At 44.5% G+C, this 21729-nt stretch overlaps 1 protein-coding gene across 7 annotated transcripts in view; it reads left to right on the top strand.

Annotated features, from left to right (window-relative positions):
- The window catches only part of ZNF608 (zinc finger protein 608), a 132992-nt gene that overhangs the window by 90385 nt on the left and 20878 nt on the right, over positions 1-21729 (top strand). For 4 of the 7 annotated variants that reach the window (XM_038769874.1, XM_038769875.1, XM_038769876.1 and 1 more), the window contains exons 4-9: positions 4321-4408; positions 4889-7340; positions 8511-8931; positions 9506-9678; positions 11333-11486; positions 14482-14563. In XM_038769874.1, coding sequence (XP_038625802.1) covers positions 4321-4408; positions 4889-7340; positions 8511-8931; positions 9506-9678; positions 11333-11486; positions 14482-14563 — 3370 coding nt within the window. Of the gene's footprint in view, positions 1-4320; positions 4409-4888; positions 7341-8510; positions 8932-9505; positions 9679-11332; positions 11487-14481; positions 14568-15154; positions 16116-21729 lie in introns of those variants that run through there. The other 3 variants (XM_038769878.1, XM_038769877.1, XM_038769879.1) reach the window with 3 other exon arrangements.

The raw sequence follows: 21729 nt of genomic DNA on the forward strand, positions 1-21729 counted from the left end.
GGGGATGGAGTCGGGGTGAGGGGGAGAGGAAGGAGGGGGCTCAGTCTGGGAAGGCCTCCTGGAGGAGGTGAGCTCTCAGTAGGGCCTTGAAGGGAGGAAGAGAGTTAGCTTGGCGGATGTTGGGAGGGAGGGCATTCCAGGCCAGGGGGATGACGGCACAGGCGAGAACGAGGCACGGTGAGGAGATTAGCGGCAGAGGAGCGGAGGGTGCGGGCTGGGCTGTAGAAGGAGAGAAGGGAGGTGAGGTAGGAGGGGGTGAGGTGATGGAGAGCCTTGAAACCGAGAGTGAGGAGTTTTTTCCTGATGCGTAGGTTGATTGGTAGCCACTGAAGATTTTTGAGGAGGGGAGTAATATGCCCAGAGCGTTTCTGCACAAAGATGATCCGGGCAGCAGCGTGAAGTATAGATTGAAGTGGGGAGAGACAGGAGGATGGGAGATCAGAGAGGAGGCTGATGCAGTAATCCAGCTGGGTTAGGATGAGAGATTGAACCAGCAGGGTAGCAGTTTGGATGGAGAGGAAAGGGCAGATCTTGGTGATGTTGCGGAGCTGAGACCAGCAGGTTTTGGTGATGGCTTGGATGTGAGGGGTGAAAGAGCGGAGTCAAGGATGACACCAAGGTTGTGGGCTTGTGAGACGGGAAGGATGGTAGTGCTGTCAACAGTGATGGGAAAGTCAGGGAGAGGGCAGGGTTTGGGAGGGAAGACAAGGAGTTCAGTCTTGGACATGTTGAGTTTTAGGTGGCGGGCAGACATCCAGATGGAGATATCCTGAAAGCAGGAGGAGATGCGAGCCTGGAGGGAGGGGGAGAGAGCGGGGCAGAGATGTAGATTTGGGTGTCATCAGCATAGAGATGATAGTTGAAGCCGTGGGAGCGAATGAGGTCACCAAGGGAGTGAGTGTAGGTCGAGAACAGAAGAGGACCAAGAACTGAACCTTGGGGAACCCCCACAGTAAGGGGATGGGAGGGGGAGGAGGAGCCTGCAAAAGAGACTGAGAATGAACAACCAGAGAGATAAGAGGAGAAACAGGAGAGGATGGAGTCTGTGAAGCCAAGTTATGCACCAATCAGCATTCTGAATCATCAGCATGTATGTATTGTCAGCCCATTGAGAGTTCTAATTATACATCACTACTGGCCATTTAACTTCTAGTACTCAAAAAAAAAAAAGCCCTGATGCAAGAAGACTTGTTTTGACCATTTTAAATAGAAAAGGCTTCTTGGGAAATATCTCTTAGCTGACTTATTTCCTCATTGAAGCCAGTCCACTATTGTGGTGATTCTTGAGAAACAAGAAACAAGTCTACTGGAAGGAGTGCAGGACTGGGAGTTGGGGAACCTGGGTTCTAATCCCAGCTCCACCACTTGCCTGATGTGGCACCCTTTACTTTTCTGTGTCTCTGTTTCCTCCTCTGTAAAATGGGGACTCAATATCTGTCCCCTTCCAACCACCAACCCCCAACCCCCAGGCCGTGAGCTCCATGTGGGACGGCCTGAGTTGCATCGAATGTATCTACTGCAATGTTTGGAGCATAGGGAACGTGTCTGCAGCTCTGTTGTATATACTCTTCCAAGCCGTCTAGACTGTAAGCTCATGGTGGGCAGGGAACGTGTCTACCAACTGTTATTTTGTACTCTCCCAAGCGCTTAGTACAGCACTTAGTAAATGCCATTGATGGATGAATTGATTGTAATTACTTCACAAATAGCGTTAGCATTGTGGTGATGATGATGACGGTGATGATGTCTGCTTGTCCCTGGGGCTCACCCGACCTCAGACTGGACACGGAGACCATGACCGCTTTCTCTGTTTCTCCCCGTAAGTTTGGCTCTTCCGGGTCGGCCTGAGTTAGCTGTTCTCTCAAGCAGTCCAAGACATGGCTCTTTGTGTGTAAACACAGCCCAGTTGAGCAGACAGTAACCTTTCATCACACTGACAAGCTTTGTTAGTGCAAACAAACCAGTGTTTGATTTACAGAGCCGGGGAGCATCTGACAGCCCTCTCTCATTGTTGGGATTATTCCTGCCCGATAAAACGATTTCCAGCCGGACTCCATCGGTCTCCATCGTTTTGCCCCCCACCTCCCTGAGGGCGCTGCGTCATCTCCTCCCCACAACGTGTGTTATAGCTTGGGTGCTGGCTGCGCGGGGGTCTGTGCCGCAGTGCCCAGCCCTGCCCGGCCCAGCTTCACGCGGCCAATCAAAGGCCCGGCTGCCCATCCGCTCCTCGCCAATCCAGAGCCGGCCCTGGCTAGAAATGTGAAACCCTCAGGGAAAAGCAATACAAAAGCCTTTCACTGCAGACAAATGTTAAGTGTCTGCACAGACTTTTCCTGTTTTTAATTTTATTACTCTGAGAAGGGAAGGTTTGTTGTTTCTTTCATGTTTCCTTTCAAGCAGTTTTAATTATACATTTGTGTTACATCGGGGACTCTGGAACACACTTATGCAGTCTCTTGCATCTGAAGCGAAATGCAGTAACCTTCTGGCAAGACAGATAGATTCCAGGACTGTAAAATAAAGCTGACATGCTGGAGCATTTTAAGCAGCTGGAAAGGTCTTTGACACCACACAGGGTGCCCTAGAGAGCAGATGATGAGAAAACCAGATCACTTTCCTTCTCTTTTCTCCCTGCCCCCTTTTTTAGTTTTTATTTTTTGGTTTTTCAGAAGAGTGTTGTTGTTGAATTGATAAAAACAGCTTCCCCGGTGAGTTGGTATGACATTTGGGTGAATTCTAACCCCACTTAATTTTTATTGATTTTCATCTTAAATAGGAATCTTTTTATATTAACCTTTAATTTCCGTCGGGGAATCCAGTTGTCTTAACTGTGGAATGGTTTATTTTGAATTTTCTTTTTGAATGCCTTTTGTCTGCTAAATGCCTCATGGAATTCAACTGTCACCTAAGGAACAGCAGTGTGAAACCATATGGGGAACAATTTTCAAATCTGCTTTGGAGCATTTTTTTCAAGGAAATCTGTCCTTCCACCATATTTGAGCTAATAGCACTTCAAATGTCTTCCTGCTGTTAAAAGGGCCCCAAGGCAGTGAGCTGCAGGTTGCAGGTTTACTTTGCCTTGGTGCTGCAGAGGAGGAGAATTTCTCCAGTAAGATTAGAAATGACACCGGTACCACAAGGAAGCAGGTTGACTGGAAATAGGGAAGATGGTGGGGGCTGCTATAGAGGACCAAACGAGGAGACCAAAATAGTTGTGCTTCTTAAGCAATCATCTGTGAGAAAAATAAGGGTTTACCAACTGTCTCCAGGAATGAGTCTTGATGGGAAAGAGAGGGGAATGCATATACGTACATACATATGTTTGTTATCTTAAAAAGAAACCAAAACTGTATCAGTGACAATTTATTTCTGTGAACTTTAGGGAACCAAAAATGAGGTCATGTTCACTAAGCAACAGATTCATTTACAAACACCTATCCGAAAAGCACTGTTTGGGGACTGGAGAGGTTTTGCAGGGGGAAAAATGCAAAACAAAACTGTTTTTCATTGTGTTTGTGTGTGTTGGTTTTATTTTTGTTGGTTTTTCATTTCAGGATCCTCTATGACAAATACCTGATACAGTTTGATTGGGGGATTTAATAAAAGCCCTAGAGTTTATCCACTGTGCATATTTTGTCCATTAAGGAAGGCTATTTGAGGAAATTTTCATCTGAAACTGAACTAATCCCTGAAAAAGATAGTAAAATAGACAGTACCCCACAGCTAATTATTCTCCTCAGGAGGTCCTGTTAAATTTAAGACTAGGGAAAGGAGCTTCAGTTATAGAGAACATGTCTAATGCTTAAGTTCTCATATCCACCACATATCAGTCTTCAGACATTTACTTTTTTATATATAAATGTTACCACTATTTTATTGTATTGGAAACAAAATAGATTCCTTTCATTCACCTCCTGATTTAAGCACTGGTAACTGGCACTCAGTTTATGCTGGCTGCCTGCCAAACGAAAGCAATTACGTGTAATAATAGAAAAATTAAGAGGTGAGTGTTGCTGCTTTACAGCAGGACATGGCAAAAACCATTTCCTTCTGTCAGCAGAATCTTGATTACACTCACACACATTCTCTCTCTTTCTCTGTTCCACACACATGCGCACACGTGTGCACACACACACACACACACACGCACACACAGACAATTTCCTGTGGGTTTTAACTTGAGGTCACTGAAACCAGAAAAGAGGAAGAGTACAAACCACAGCTTTTGAAAGCAAATGAGAATTGAGCTACGTTCATAATGTTGTTTTTTTTTTAAATTTGGAGTTGTGCTGTGATACTTCCTTTCTCTCCCACCTGCAGGTGTCTTAGTGGTAAATGTCACATGGCGGAATAAGACTTATGTTGGGACACTGCTGGATTGCACAAAGCATGATTGGGCCCCTCCAAGGTAGGCAGTTGTTTTAGAGTCTGTTTCTTTCATTGTCTATTTTCCTCTCTTGCTGTAATGAAAGTATATAGAGATTAATCATGAACGAAAGGCTGTACATAATTGAAACCAGGCAAAAGAGAGCTGAGAAATTATTTTTCTCCTTGAAAAATTCAGATGGTGCCATCCTTGGCCTCATTCCTCTCTCTTACCTCATCCTTCCAACCCACCTGGTTCACATGGGTATCTTGGGCTTCTCCCTCCCTCCCCCCCCCCCCCCCCCCCCCCCATGGAAATTGAAATGGAATTCTTTGGTTTCCTTTCATTTCCCAGAGACGAATGCAAGTCTCTGTGGCCGGCTCCATTGAGCCTGGCAAATTTCTATTCCCTTGGGAGAGTCTGGTGGTGACTGCCACATCAGGAAGCGCTGACTGTGGTTTAGGAGCGACTACACCCTGTGGCGCCTGTTGCTTTTGCTAACTCTGTTGCTCACTTCCCTAGGTTCTGTGAGTCACCAACAAGCGACCTGGAGATGCGAGGAGGCCGAGGCCGAGGCAAGCGGGCCAGGTCTGCCGCGGTCACCCCCGGCAACGATGCTGGCTTTGCCGAATCCAGGGGCCTGCAGAGCAAGAACCGTGGTGCAGCCAATGGGAAAGGGCGACGGGGCAGCCTGAACGCTAGTGGGCGCAGGACCCCCCCTAATTGTGCCGGAGAGGAGGTCAAGGCCAGCCCTTCAGCAGCCAACAAAAGGAAAAACAAGCCTCCGGCTGAGCTGGATTTAAACTCCAGTTCCGAGGACACTAAGTCGGGAAAGCGTGTGCGTACTAACTCGCGAAGCACTCCGACCACCCCCCAGGGGAAACCCGAGACTACTTTCTTGGACCAAGGCTGCTCTTCACCGGTGCTGATCGATTGTCCTCACCCAAACTGCAACAAAAAGTACAAGCACATTAATGGGCTGAGGTACCACCAGGCCCACGCACACTTGGACCCAGAGAACAAGCTGGAGTTTGAGCCAGACAGTGAGGAAAAGATTTCTGACTGCGAGGAAGCCTTAAGTAACGTGGCAATTGAATGCAACGAGCCAAGCACAAGCTTATCGACATTTGATCAGCTGAAAGCCCCCCCATCCCCAAGCCCCGGCAACCCCCCTGGAACACCCAAGGGTAAAAGGGAGCAGACTAGCAACTGCCCCGGCTCAGTGATCGGTTCCAAAGCGGGCAAGAACTCGGGCAAGAAGAAGGGCCTTCACCATGAGCTGAGCAGCCTCCCAGTGATTGCCAACATGGCCGCCCCACTGGACAGTTGCTCTGGGGTTGATGGCAACCTGATGGCCGAAATGCCAAAACTGGAAGCAGAAGGATTGATTGATAAGAAAGGTTTGGCCGAGAAAGACAAGGGCAAAAAGGGCAGCAATTGCAAGGTGGACCGAAACCTTTCCAAACTTAAACCTGCCAGGCCCATAGCCCCGGCCCCCGCCCCAACCCCTCCCCACTTAATCGCTATTCCTACTGCAGCCTTCACCGGCACCACCGCAGGGACCATCCCTGGGCTGCCCTCCCTCACAACAACTGTTGTTCAGGCCACACCAAAGAGCCCTCCATTAAAGCCTATTCAACCAAAGCCCACCATTATGGGAGAGCCAAGTACTGTAAACCCAGCTCTCACGTCACTCAAAGACAAAAAGAAAAAGGAGAAGAGAAAGCTAAAAGACAAAGAAAGTAAGGAGACAGGAAGTCCCAAAATGGACACCAAGCTGGGAAAGATAGAGGACTCAAAAGGGCCTGTGAAGGAGTTAGCTGGACATTTTTTAAAGGATCATCTCAACAAGACGGAAGCGCTGGCTAATGGGCTCTCTGAGTCTCAGGAGAGCAGGATGGCAAGTATTAAAGCCGAAGCCGACAAGGTGTATACATTCACAGACAATGCCCCCAGTCCTTCGATAGGGAGTGCTTCGCGGATGGAGAGCAGCCCTCTGGTGAATGGACAGTCTCCGATGGCCCCGTTGCATGTGTTGACCCAAAATGGCGCTGAGGGTTCGGCCGCTAAAACGAACAGTCCAGCGTATTCTGACATATCTGATGCTGCTGACGATGGGGGTTCCGACAGTCGGTCAGAGGGCATGAGGTCAAAGGCCAGTTCTCCTTCAGATATTATTGCCAGCAAGGACAGTGTGGTGAAGGGGAATTCGTCAACCTCAGCACAATCATCCCAGGGAAAGGAGCCCCATTCTCCCTATTACCATGGCTACGATCCTTATTATTCTCCAAGTTACATGCACTCCGGACAGGTCAGCACCCCTGCAGCTGGGAACTGTAACGCTGCACAGGGAATGAAGATCAAAAAGGAATCCGAGGAAGAAGCTGAAAAGAAAGACAAGGCAGAGCCATCCGATTCCAAGAAGACTGAAAACAATTCTGCCAATTTACAGCCCCAGCACCAGTCAGTAATCACTCAAAGACATCCTGCACTCACTCAGTCACTTTATTATGGACAGTATGCCTACGGGCTCTACATGGATCAAAAGTCCTTAATGGCTTCAAACCCTGCTTATAGGCAGCAATATGAGAAATATTATGAGGATCAGAGGCTGGCTGAACAGAAAATGGCTCACACTGGGAGAGAAGGTGAAAGAAAGAGTGAACTCCCCTTGAAAGAGCTGAGCAAAGAGGATAATAAACAGAAAAACATCCCATCAGCCACCATCTCAAAGCCGCCTTCTACTCCAGAGCCAAACAAAAGTAACACTAAAGTAGGGGCTTCGATGCCGAACAAGAGTGAGGAGACAAGCAAATTGCAGATCATGTCCAGTCACCAGCAGCAACTTCAGGCCGACAGTTTCAAAGCTAAGCAAATGGAAAACCATCAGCTCATTAAGGAGGCCGTAGAAATGAAATCTGTCATGGATTCCATGAAGCAGACGGGTGTAGACCCCACTACCAGATTTAAACAAGTAAGAGGCCGGTTCTAGATGTAAAGAGAGCGTTTTTCTTTTCTGGGCTTGGACTGATTGTATCCTTGGTCCTCCAATTGCTTAAAGTGTCCTATTTCTGCCCTAAAGTCTACTCGAAATTGTTTTCAAGAAATCCAGTAGTCATTATTTGATTTTTTCCTCCAATGTGATTGTGTCCAAGGAGCAAAATTCCAATCCTTTTATTCAGCCTGTAATATTTTGCTAAAAATAGAATGAAAAAATGTATTTTCCTTTGAAATTCCACTTAACATTTTCTAAGGATAGGAAACTAAGTTCCCACGTGGCAGCTTATTTCAGGAAAATGGAAAGGTCTAATGTGTTGTCTGTTAGACATCGGGTCATATTTGTGGGGTTCTTAAAGTGCTCCAGGCCCCATTGCCTGCCCGATCACACCCAATTTGAGTTATAATTGGGATGCAAGGCTGGATTTATCAGACAATGTACAAAGGGGTTTCCGAGCATTTCTGAGGGCACATGTATTCCTGCCTGCTATCTGGTCATTAGCAGGGTTAATTTGGACCTGAGACATGAAATTTTGGTCTTTATCCCCAACTAAGGGGAGGACAAGACAGGGAGGGAGAAAGTGAGTGAGTGAGAGAGAGAGAGAGAGAGTGTGTGTGTGTGTGTGTGTGTGTGTGTGTGTGTGTGTGTGTTTTCTAAAAAGCAAAACCATCTTTTCATGTTTTTGAAAGATGTACAGAATATTAGGAGGCATAATTGGCTTTCAGAAAAAGAAATGTAATTGTCAGCTCTTGTCTCCAAAGAGATCATTTAGAAATTCTTAAGTCATTTTACTCCAAATGTAGTAGTTGTGTGTCTGCACAACGGCAAATAATGTGAATGTTTAATTTTGAAGCAAGTCGGTAACTTCTTGGGGAGCAAAGTCAGTCGTACTCATTTAAAAGCTTATCTCGTTGAAGATATCACCACATAAGAAAATGCCATTCCTCTGCATACTTTAATGAAATTATCATTATGGTAGGATGATGCAGAAGATACAGCAGAAAGGCACTGCCTTTTTAAAACCTTTTATGCCAACTTTGGCCATTTGGGCTGTGTTTGCCATGACGTGGCTGTGAAATGAATGTGTTAGGAGGAATTTGGAGGATTTCATTGAATTTAGAAACAAATGTATTTTCCCCCTGTCAGCAGGATCCAGATTCGAGGACATGGCACCATTATGTCTACCAGCCCAAGTATCTGGATCAGCAAAAGTCAGAGGAACTTGATCGTGAGAAAAAGCTAAAAGAAGACAGCCCCAGGAAAACCCCTACCAAGGAGAGTGCCCTGTCCAGCCTTCCGGTGTCTTTAATGAGCATCAAAGAGGAACCCAAAGAAGTCAAGCGCCCCGATTCCCAATCAGTGGAGGAGAGCAAGATCAAAAATGATGATCGGAAGACTCCTGTAAATTGGAAGGATTCCCGGGGAGCCAGGGTGGCTGTTTCATCCCCGATGAGTCAGCATCAGTCATACATCCAGTACTTGCACGCTTATCCGTATCCTCAGATGTACGATCCCAGTCATCCGGCCTACCGGGCTGTTTCTCCTGTCCTGATGCACAGCTACCCTGGTACGTGTTGCATTCATGTCAGGAAAGATTTCCCCACTTGTTATTTAGAAGTTAGGTGAAATTCAGAGCCTTATAGTTGACATTTGTTTTTCTTGTTCTTACTCTGTGTAAAGTTCCATAGATGAAACTGATATTCTTTTTATGAACTGTCAGAGTTCCCGGCTATGGTTTCCCCAAGCCCTGACAGTCTGCTGTTGCCATTAGACTGACAGATCCGTTATTGCCTATAAAAATTTCTAAGCACTTACTGTCAGGACCATTATAGTTACGATTCCTTTCACTTAAGATGACACATCAATGTATGAAATGTCTGTAAGCTCAGCTCTGTTTATAACCTTCATTCATCACGGTGAATTAACTGGAAAAACAATCAGAGAGCTGAGACTCAGCTTAATGACCAAGTGGCCCATTTTTAATGCCACCCTGATCTAAAGCTCTTCTTCCCATGCTGAATTCTTGTAATTCAAGGAGAGTATGTGTGTCTGTGTGTGTGCACACATGTGCACGATTGCATGCATGTGTGTGTGTTTAAAGCAGCCAGTAACTTGATGTGGCATTCGTTGTTTATCTGCAGGGGCCTATCTCTCCCCAGGATTTCATTATCCTGTTTATGGGAAGATGTCAGGGAGAGAAGAGGCGGAAAAAGTCAATACCAGTCCTAGCATCCCCGCGAAAACGACCACTGAATCTAAAGCACTAGATTTGCTCCAGCAGCATGCCAACCAGTACCGCAGCAAGTCCCCCGCTGTAAGACTCCTTGCGTTGTTATTTGAGAATGCTGTTTTGGGGAAAGTTGGGGACGAGAGGGAAAACGTGAATGGTTTTGGAGTCCAGCTGTGAATTCAAGATGCTCTTTTTATCCTGATGCATAAAAAAAAGAGTTGTCCAAAACAAGCATTCTTCCTGGCTTGAAATAAGCTCATGAACAGGCTTTATTGTAGTATGGAAATGTAAATTCATGCATCAGAATTTGATGGTGCAGAGAAGAGTTATGTATGTATGTACGTACGTGTACACACACACACACACACACACACACACACACACACACCCACACACCCCCCCACCCACCCACCCCCCACCGTCCAGGAGCAAATGGGAAGACTAGGTTCCCTGCTCCTAGTTTTTGAGGCACCCTTCCGAGAGAGTCATCTTAGAGTTTCCTATCCTAAATGTAGAAGTATCCATCCATTTCCGTAACAGGGTGTATTATGTCCTTCTAATTTCAAATAAATCAACACCATTTTTATTGAGGGGAAAAAAGGAATGTGAACCAAAAGCTTCATCCTAAAGGATCTTTTTAAACACTGCTTTCTATTCTGTATGTCCTCTATGGAAAGCTCTTCCAGGCAGAAGTCCAGAAGATCCCATTATGTACTGTTAAATACCAGCCTATGAGGATGAGGAAAATTCCCAACATTTCCCAGGCCTTTTTAGTGTATTGATCATGTCTTGAGCAAACATTCCAGCTACTTAGTTTGCTGTGTTTATCATTCTGAGGTTTGGCTGATATTTAAACTAAAATCAATCCATGCCTGTTTTGAACTGTTGGGCATTTTTGTTATGTTCCCCTAGTCATTCAGCTGTATGGCAGCTCAGGCCTTCTGAGACACTTGAGAGATCTGGGTTGGGATGGTGTGAGGTTTTTCCAGAACTGTCCCAGCCCTCCACTGACGTTCGCATACTTAGAACCCAAGTCCATCTGGCCTGGATCATCCCAGTGAGCTTTGCAGCCTAGAATATCCCAGATCCATTTGTCTGCTGTGTGACCTTGGGCAAGTCATTTCACTTCTCTGTGCCTCGGTGATCTCTTCTGTAAAATGGGGATTAATACTGTGAGCCCTGTATAGGACATGGACTGTGTCCAACCACATTATCTTGTTCCTACCCCAGCGTTTAGTACAATGCCTAGTGCGTAGTGAGCGATTAACAAATACCATTAAAAGAAAAACCCAAGCCAGTAACCTAGGGGTTTTTGCTGCATAGTCCGGGAGCACAGTGGGAGTTCAGATTAATATAGTTTGTTGGCCGCATACATTATCCTGTTCAAACTGAGAATCGGTATCAAAAAGACAAGTACCAGGATGAAAAGGAAAGACCCCACAAAAGATATTTTTTCCATTTTCATTACCTCTTCAGTTGCCAATGCCCCTCCTCCCCAAACTTATTCATTCATTCATTCAGTTGTATTTATTGAGCGCTTACTGTGTGCAGAGCACTGTACTAAGCACTTGGGAAGTACAAATCGGCAACATATTCTTTTTCTGTGTATATCTTCTTATCAGGTACAGAACTGTGCGCGGGGAAAAGAGAACTGAAAAAGGTGTGACATCCACAGCTGTTGGCTTGGCTAGCGTGTTTTCTTGGAAATGCTGTAACTGGTTTCCCCCTTCCCTTGTAGCCTGTCGAAAAGGCTGCAGTTGATCGTGAGCGGGAAGCAGAGCGGGAGCGAGATCGACACTCCCCCTTCAGCCAAAGGCACCTCCACACGCACCACCACACCCACGTTGGAATGGGCTACCCACTAATCCCGGGCCAATACGACCCCTTTCAAGGTCAGTTCCTCTGTGGTATTCTCTTGGGACCACTTCATAAAGGCTCTGTATATTGGGAGCCCAGAGTTCAGGGAAGGATTAGGGAGGGATCCTCACCTTCCAGGGGCACAACTTTGAAATGCTCTATAATTAGATTCTCCATGGACTTAAAATGCAGTTTTTAACCAGAAAAAGGCCATTGACTATTGCCAGCTGTTTATTATCCTCAAATCTGCCATCCCAGTAAGTGGCCCTTGGTCTAAGGGACATTTTAATAGCAGCCTTCTGCTAGCCTGGGCCCTTAGAAAGAAAAAGCAAACAACAAGAATCCTGTGACAGAGTCAAGCCACTGTGGACAAATGAAGCCTTTTCAAGAGCACAAGATTGACTCTGGACATTATAGACCCACTTGTAGATACTGGCTATTCATTCATTCCACTATATTTATTGAGCGCTTACTGTGTGCAGAGCACTGTACTAAGTGCTTGGGAAGTACAAATCTCTCTCTATATATACTATATATAGTATACATTTATATACTATATATAGTATATATGTATATATATATATATACTGTATAGTGTGTGTGTGTGTGTGTGTGTATATATATATATATATATATATAGTGGAGAGAGAGAGAGAGAGGGTTGTCCTTTTTATTTGAAGACACCACTCCTTTATTTGAGTGTGTTTGTGGCTGAAAAGGCCACATTGGGGACACGAAAAGTCCCTTGTTGTGTTGTCATGTTAAATGTTTGTGGCTCCTGGTGCTGTTTTATCTTTTCCCTCCTTTCTCCCATTCCTCACAAAGCTTTTGCTCAAAAAGAGCTGCCCCTTTCTTGGTAGCAGTATGCCCTGCCAATCTCTCCTCAGCAGTCGACTCCCAGTTTTCAGCTGAGATGAAGCATTGTCTGGGATTTGTTCTACCGGGTCCTTAATACACTACCTCTGCCCTCCTTGCTTTCAGTCTCCCAGTTTCAGCGCTACACAACAGTTTGGCTACCTATATGCAGCAGAAAAAAAGTTTTGGAAAAGAATGAACCTAGTTTCTTGACACAACTCACGAAACATGCCAGAAGTTGGTTTCAAATCTGGTTGCTCTTCTGCCTTTGAGGGAGGGGCTTACTGCTCCCCTCAGAGGGCCACAAATAGTCTTGCCTTCTCTCTCCATCATCTCTTGAATTCAGTTCAAACAATGTGGAGGAGGGGTAAATGGTTTGGACCAAACAAATCAGTAGAGTTGTTGGAACAGGCTTATCCACAGGCTTATCTTATCTATAGACCCATGTCTCTGGAGTAGTTATTTATCTTAGTACTTGGTTAAAATAAAATTTGACCCTGGCTGCCTTTGCATTTGAATATTTGAGGCTAGAACCCAACTGATTATTCTTTGGAACCTCCACAGTGGAAGTGAGACCCCATTCTGTATTCCTTTCCCTATTCCTACTTCTATCAGCAAAGAACCTAGAAGTAGCAGTAGTACTAATATTGAGTGCCCACTGGGTGCAGTGCACTGTACTAAGCACTTGCCAGGTACAAAACAGAGAAATGACATGTTCCCTACCCACAAGGAACTTAAACTATAATGGGGGAGACAGACATGAAAATGTTTACAAAGAGAGAATCAAAGTAAAAAAATTGGATGTACAATTGAATAATAAATTTACAAACAAGCTCAGAGTGGGTGTAAATAAGTGTGTAAATGTTGGAGACTTCTGGTGGGTTTGGGGGACTGGGAACTAATCATTCATTCATTCAGCTGTATTTATTGAGTGCTTACTGTGTACAAAGCACTGTACTAAGCACTTGGAAAGCACAGAGAAGGCTTATTATCATCAAGGTGGGATTTTAGATGGACATTGAATGTGGGGAGTGCGGATGTCTGTCAGATTTGGAGAGGGAGTTCCCAGCCAGGGGGAATGCATGGGTGAGGCACTGAAGAGAGGAGAAGCAAAAGCAAGGTGGAGTTTTAACTTTGATGAGCTAGAGAGGATTGAAGAGAACAATCTGAGTAATAACTGGTGAAGAGAGCTGATGTGTAAAATGGGGAGAGGTGGTTGAGGGCTTTGAAGCCAAGTTGAGGAGTTTTGGGTTCATGTGGAGAAGTGAAGAGGTGCAGGCCAAGTAACACTTGTTTGGAGTGGGGAGAGAGTGGAGGCAGAGGCCAGTGAGGAAGCTGATGTCTGTTAGCCAGTCTCCAGGCTGATATCAATCAGTCATTTATTGAGCGCTTACTGTGTGCAGGGCTCTGTACTAAGCACTTGATATGTGGTGATTCTAAAGCTTAGATATTAAGATAACAGTGAATAAAGCATCTGTTGGCTGAAAGATTTGGGCCCAAATGGGAGACACAAACTCAAACATGTATTTATCTCCCATAGGCCTAAATCCATTTTTATCTTTTCACTTATGCTGTTTTCTAGAGAAATTTTAAAAAAATCCATCCCAGGCAGTAATATCAGCTAATACCACTTATAGATAAAATGACATTAATTCATTATGTTCACTCAGGGCCACACCAATGTCATCCTGGATAAAAGACGTGAATATTTCTAAATTTTATTCCATGATTCCATGTGCCTTATGGGGGACATTATGCTCATTCACAGGAAAAAAACAGTTAAAGTGATCAAGGTTATTCCAGGAGCACTGTACTCTGATCAGAGAGCATGCCATTTCAGTAATTCAGGGTGACTTGCATGGTTCCTGTTGTTAGCCGCTGCACACCCTGTTCAGGGATTTGGATAGGAAGAGTGCAGTTCGGGATGATGGCATATTCTCCTGTAGCGAATGTCTTTCTGGGAACTCGGTGGCTTCATTGAGGGCATATTGGCCCAGGCAGCTAGTCCAGACTTGTTCTGGCAGCACGAAGTGTTTGCTGCTTAGGTTTGGGAAAGGCAAACTGCTGCTACTGAGACTGTGGATCTTCAGTAATGAAAGCGTCTGGAGACTGTCATCTTCCTAATGCTCTGAATTCAAGAGCACATGCACATCCTTCTCTTTCTGTTTCCATTAGGGCTGACCTCTGCTGCCCTCGTCGCCACTCAGCAGGTGGCTGCTCAGGCATCTGCAACTGGTATGTTTCCTGCACAAAGAAGGTAAATATCTTGCAAAGTGTGAATGAGAGAGGGAGAGAGAGTGAGAGAGAGAATGAGAGGTACAGCTTCATTGAGAAGCAAATTCTACACTCTCCACCAGTAAGTCACAGTTTTTAGAGTGTGTTTCTTCTTTGTTTGGCTGATTGCGAATTCTTCTTTCTTATCCAACTCCTTATCTTGGAACCTGATCCTTTAAGTGAAATACAGCACACTAGCAAGCAAGAGCAGTCCTTCTTGTCCATGGAGGCTCTCCTAGATTCTTTTGACGCTTTGACACAGCAGCTCAGGGTGACTGGTTTTTCTCTAAAACTGGGCTTAAAGTCCAGTCAGTGAATCCAAAGGATTTCTTTGATAATACCATGTGAAATTTAGTAAATTCATTCTTGTGCCAGCTGCGGGTTAAAGAAAAAAATCAAATAATTGGATTTTACAGAGGCCTCTTGTCATCCACCTTTTTAAGTATGATTGACTCCGGAATCATTCATGGAATTGATATCGTAAAATGGCACTCTCACTCTCCGAGTTTTCAAATTTCAGAGATAAATAATGAAAACCGACATTATGCTAAGAATTTCTTATTTTCTTTTCCAGGGAGTGACAAGATTGGAAATATACATTGTCATGTGACTGGATCACATGGGGAAGCGCTTTATTACAGACATCAGTTCCATGGTGTTAATTTGAAATGCCTTAATGGCAGGCAAAAACCAGTCATTTCATTTTTGTAAATTGCAGATTTTATCGCAGAGTAACAAATGTTGCTGTAATTAGACTTCTGTTTTTATATATATACGTATACATATATATATACATATATATATATTCTTTACTTTTTGTATCAGTAACCAGGCTCGCACACACAGGGTCTGCTGCCAAGTTGCAAACCACACAGTAAAGGAAAAAAAAAGTGTATTTGTCATGTTTGATAAGTGTTAACTACAAAAGGCGGTTTCCTTTCTTTCCATTTTCTTTGAAACTGTAAATAATGTTATGTATTAGTGTGCCTGAACCTTGCATACCTTTCCAATATTTCCCAAGAGCCCTCAGAGAGGCTAACTGTGATGATGACACTTTGGTACAATTTAGATGTCTATTTGGTGGCTCCTGTTAAGATGCATCAGTGTAAGATGTTACTGTATTCACTGTTCATTGTAATTGTGTATTGTGGAAAATATACTTTTGGAAGGCATGGGGTTGCCAGTACCACAAAAACTGTGTTGTACATAATGTATAGATTTTGAATGGGGAAATAATAAGAATCTGTGAATAATAACATGTCTTTTTGGAATAATCTTGAATGGCAAAAAAAAAGTCCCCTAGCCTGTGTACCAGAAGACATCTGTGATGGTTCTATGACTTGAATAGTCCTGCAGTCTTTTTTTTAATGTTTACAATTATCCAGTTTTAGAAGAGAGACTTTAATGCCAATGCCTGGTTACTTGTTTTATGCTGTAATCTAGTTTATTTTATGTAAAATGGATATTGAATGCTTTCTTTTTTTATACCTGCCTTAAATAATTTGGCAATCAGAATTAAAAAGTTGTTTTTGTAATTCATTGCGTTTGTCTCAACATACTTAAGTCTGGTTCACCCCTGGAACCAAGTTTCTTTAATGACTCAACCATCATGTGTCAAATGTAAAGCACACTGTGCGCTGTGAATTGCTCTGAGTAAATGCTGGTTGGAATGGGCAAATGTATTGTGCATAGGCATGCGGTGGTGCCAAATTTTCATTTTGAGCGTGGGGATGAACTTGGGGGTGTGAAGGGGTGGGGCCTTGAGGGGAAGGGAGGCGAAGAGGTGGAGGGGAAGGGAAGAAAAGAGGAAGAGGAGACCAGGATACAGAAAGAGGAGAGGAAGAAGTTCTCACCAGGTACCAGGGCAGACGGGAGTGACTCCCTTCACCCCTGTAGCCATTCAGCTGCTTGTCTTAACCCTGTATGCTCATGCCACACAGGACCACGCAAGTCCCATTGTCATGGCAGCCATGCTGTTGCCAAGACTCCAATGTTTGTCATTCCAGGTGACAGTGGCAAGCTATTACTTGGTCTCTCTGGGCCGGAGCGCTGATCATATTATGTGGAAATCACAGTACATTTATGATTGAAGAGTTATTTCTTGCCAGTGTCTCTGGGACTCCCTTTCATTATATTGTACTCTCCCAGGTGCTTAGTACAGTGCTCTGCCCACAGTAAGTGCTCAACAAATATGATTGACTGACTAAACCTTCAGCATTTGTGGGTGGTCCAAGCCCTTTAAGGGATGTTTAGTTTTGAGCCATGAATAAGATAACTGTGTTTGGCTCTGGTATGATGTACTAGCCCTCTACCCCTACTGGCCAGCCAGATGCTGCCCTATACTAAGTGAATATGTGTTTCTAAATGCATCTAAATGCTTGCTTCATAAAGGAATTAGCATCCATCGTAGGAGAGGGTTAGGGAGTCAATCTAACCCACTGCTCTATCAGTGTCCAGGAACAATTTTATTTCACCTTGTATCTAAAAGACTAGTGTTTTCTGCTTCTTACCTTGTGAGACTGTTCCATATTTTAATACATTTTAATATATTTTCCAATCTTCACTTTCCATTTTTCTTCCTTTTTCCCCCTTTCTACTATGTGCAAACCCAACTCTTTGGTGTTCATACTCAATCTCCATATGGGAAATTTTTTATGTTTCTCACGACATAATTTAGAAAAGTTATGTAGCTTAGGGAAGTTGGATTGAATTTCACCCGGTTGCTGCCTTTGTTCTTGAATTGACAACCCCCTGTTTAGGGAAGACAAACTGAAGTGAGGTGAGTGACAACTTCACCACCTGCAGAGATTGTACTTGGGGTGGAAATGGGGAGCATGGTGTCCTATCTAACCTGACCTCTGAGTTGGGAGTGATAATGTTTTTCTAAGTGATACTTTCACCAGCCAAACCTTTCAGTCTCAGAATGACTGCCTGGGTTCACGCTATAGCCTGACTTTTAGCTGTTCCTCGTGAAACTACCCAGCAATGGCAGTCTTGTGAACTTATGGGAGGGGCTCAGTTTTGCTCTGCTACAGAAAGTAGAAATGACAGCTACAAAGGCCCAAGATGGTTAGAGGGTTTGTTCCAGCTTTTAACAATTTGTGATTGGTTTAGATTACCTTTCTTCACTAATGTAGTATGGCCTTTGCTTAGTACAGTGCTCTGTGCACAGCAAGTGACTGATTGATTTGCGTCCGACAGCAAGAATTGCCAGAAGTGTTGAACTTATTTTAACACACCCGTAAAGCAGTCACTGCCCAACATGGATTAAAGATTCCCAAACCCTAAGCATCCTGGACTCCTCTCTATTCCTCTGAAGAATTTGTCCTTAAAACTGCTAGGATTGTTTCTTGTTTATGGGCCTAAAATCCATCCTAAAATCCTAATACTGAGGTTTACTGATTTACTCCACTCTAGTCATTCCTGTCCTGTTCAAATTCACTAGAGAAGCAGTGTGGCTTAGTGGAAAGAGCACAGGCTTTGGAGTCAGAGGTCATGGGTTCAAATCCCAGCTCCACCACTTGTCTGCTGTGTGACTTTGCAAGCCATTTAACTTCTCTGGGCCTCAGTTACCTCATCTGTAAAATGGGGATTAAGGCTGTGAGCCCCCCGTGGGACAACCTGATCATCTTGTAGCCACCCCAGTGCTTAGAACAGTGCTTTGCACATAGTAAGCGCTTAATAAATGCCATCATTAGTCCCCAGTGTATGCAAAACGCCTAGAGAGCCGCAGACCTTGTGCAAATGGACTTCCTTGAGTCAGGCCAGTTGAAAGATTGTATGTCCTGGCCCTCTCTTTGAACACACACTGCTGAAACAAGGCATGAGAGCTATCTAGGCTTTTTACTCATAAGGAAATCTTAGGTGACTTTGGCCAAGAAACAATCGATTTTCATCCTAGACCCATTAATGTGCCTCCAGTAACCTGGCCTTATAAATTCTCACTATTGGGGATTCTGATTTACTGTTGGGTAAGACCAAGTCCCTGTGTGTAACCAGAGTGTTTTGCTTAGGTTGATACAGGGTAAAACAGTAGATCCAAAGATAATTAATGGTGTTATTTCGTTTCATCCTTGAAGCCGAAAGAAAGGCAGACAGGCAATGCCACTTACTACTGTTTTTGTCTGCTAAAGATAGCCATCGATATTCTCTGCTCTCTGAGGAAGTCCCAGCATCGTAAAGATTGCTGACTTCATACCTTCCAGAGGGAAGTTCCTCTGACCTAGGGCCCGCTTCATTCATCCAGCTCCCAAAGACCTTTCTAGATAAGTTAGGAAGTAGTTCAACTCTCAGTAAAGCAAAGTACCAGAAATAAACCTTAGACCCTTCAGCTCAAAGGTTCTTTACCTGCTCTTTCACCCCCTGGTGTGAAGGTCATTGTCCCTTCAATGACAATAAAGGAGAAAACATGACAGGCTTGTCTTGCAGCTTAATCCTCTGGGGCCTACATCTCTGTGAGACATTTTTGTTACCTATGTAGTTGACCTACTTTGCAGCCTGAGTCCACAACCGGTCTCCCAACCCTGGGCTGCCACTGGGGGCCTTCCACTTGGGAGATGGGCTACCCACGTCTAGGCCACCGGGAATCCCGTCGGCCCCTGTTGTAACCAGGAAAGGAAAAGGAAACTCCTACAGGGTGAGGCCTTCTCAACTTTTAGGAAGTCAGAAAGCCCATGGCCAGGGCTGGGACAGTTAAGGCTGTTGGTCTGAACCATGATGCGCCTGAAACTCTTGTGCTTACCATTGTCCCTGTCTTTTATGTTGTCTTTGTGTTCTTACGTCAATTGCCATCCCTCCCTGCCACTTATCTATATAAATTATTTATATTAATGTCTGACTCCCCTTCTAGACTGTAAGTTTGGTGTGGGCAGGGAACATATCTACCAATTCTGCTGTACTCTCCCAAGTCTTAATACAGTGCTTGATAAATATGATTGATTGAGCCTCTTGGGGGCCAGGGACCATGTCTCATTCTCACTAATATATTTTTTCCCAGTATTTAGTACACAGTACTTAATAAATGCTATCACTACTACTACCACCACTTCTTACCAGATCCACTACTTTTGGTCTGGCGGGGGGGCTTTTATTCTACCTGCCACCACCTGATTTGTATTAAGGCACCTATGCTAAGAGTGTTTCTAGGCTACCTGTTGACCAACCTACTTAGATTTGAGTCCTTGCTGAAAAAACAAGCAAAGCAGAAGGAGCAATTGTTGCGGGTCACAAGATGGGCCCGACCCTCTTCTCTTTGCCTTGTGATCTCTAGACCACTGGGTGGTCTGACCCCAGAGTTGAGATCACTGCTGCCAACTGCTTGGTTAGGACTTCAGTTTGCTCTCCCTAGAGGACTAACTTGAATTTCTTTTCAGGAAATAAATGTCTTTGGACAGTCTCGGTCACCAGAGTTGCTCTAACTTTCAGCATCTAAAGACTTTGATAATAGAACAAAATCATTTTGCACTTAGACATCCATTCTACAGCATTCTGGTACCGATATAAATGAGCAAAAATGAATCCACAATCTTTCCCTGCTCTAGATTCCCCCTAGATTAGGTTAAAGAAGATTAAGTTCCCATCACAGCTTTCTTTTTCTGGTTCTTGGCTTTCTGCAGTTCATTTGTAAGTTCATGAAGGGCAGGAACTATGTCCTCAGTTTTACCATACATTTCCAAACACTTGCCACCAGAAGGGCCATAATAAACATTGATGATGACCTTCGGGCCTGGGGCTCCTCTGAGGCTAAGTGCCGCTTGGATTGTGGATTTAGAACAGCAGTGTCCCCATCTCACTGGTTCATTAGGATGGAACAGAGTTAGTGCAATCTCTCTAGGACTTAAACTCTTACTATGTGCCCTGCTCTGTACTAAGCACTGGGGTACATACAAGATAGTCAGGTTGGACACAGTCCCCGCCCACATAGGGCATGGTCTTAATCCCCATTTACCAGATGAAGTAACTGATGCACAGAGAAGTAAAGTGACTTGCCCAAGGTCACCCAGCAGACAAGTGGCAGAGCTGGGATTAGAACCCAGGTTCTTTAACTCCCAGGTCTGTGCCCTTTTCACTAGGCCATGCTGCTGCTTCTTACTCTTCTCTGTGATACTGTCTTGGGACGTCAAGGCCTTTTAAAGAGCTTCCTTTGTGTTTCCATTGTAATAACGTGCAAACAGAGGCAGAGCAGTTGACTGAGTGTCCTAACTGGGGTCAGAGAGGTAGGCTGAAATCAAAAGTGCCAAATTTTCATTAATAAGAATAATGATTGTGGTATTTGGTAAGTGCTTACTATGTGCCCTACACTGAACTAAGCACTGCCTTGTTGTGGGCAGGGAACGTCTGTTTACTGTTATATTGTACTCTCACAAGCTCTTAGTTCAGTGCTTTGCACACAGTAAGCACTCAATAAATACGATCAAATAAATGAATGAATGAGATAGATACAAGACCCAGGCTGAAACCCTGAAGACACACAAGAGTCAAGAAAGTTGTTGGCTTGCCCAAGTTGCAGCTGGGCTGTTTATAATGCATCCGGGCAGGCCGACAACTTTCTTGACTCATGTGTGTCTTTAAGGTTTCAGCCTGCACCTTACCATTGTTTCCTTAGTGATACTACTGCTTCCTCCAACCTGCATCATGAGCTTCCTCTCTAAGTCTGAAATCAACCATGATGGCTGTAGCTTAGTTAAGCAGTTGGGAGGCATTGTGGGTCTAGTGGACAGAACACAGTGCTGGATTCCACCTCTGCCATTGGCTGGCTGTGTGACCATGGCCAAGCTCGTAAGCACAATAGACCTCAGTTTCCTCATCTGTAAATTGGGGATGACAATGCCTGCTTCTCCTTATATTCTGTGGATCCTGTGAGGAACAGATGTGAAAACAGATCTGAAAGTACTTTGGAAAAGATAAAGCTAGACAAATCCAAGGGATGATTATGTAGGGAGTGGGTGATATAGACACCCAGAGACTGCCACTGCATCGTTCTCCTCGCTGACCTTCCTGCCTCCTGTCTCTCCCCATTCCAATCTATACTTCACTCTGCTGCCTGGATCATTTTTCTACAAAAACATTCAGTCCACGCGTCTCTATTCCCCAGAAACCTCCAGTGGTTGCCCATCCATCTCCACATCAAATAGAAATTCCTTAACGTTG

This window comes from Tachyglossus aculeatus, chromosome X4, assembly GCF_015852505.1.
Source record: "Tachyglossus aculeatus isolate mTacAcu1 chromosome X4, mTacAcu1.pri, whole genome shotgun sequence".
Classification (NCBI taxonomy): Eukaryota; Metazoa; Chordata; class Mammalia; order Monotremata; family Tachyglossidae; genus Tachyglossus; species Tachyglossus aculeatus.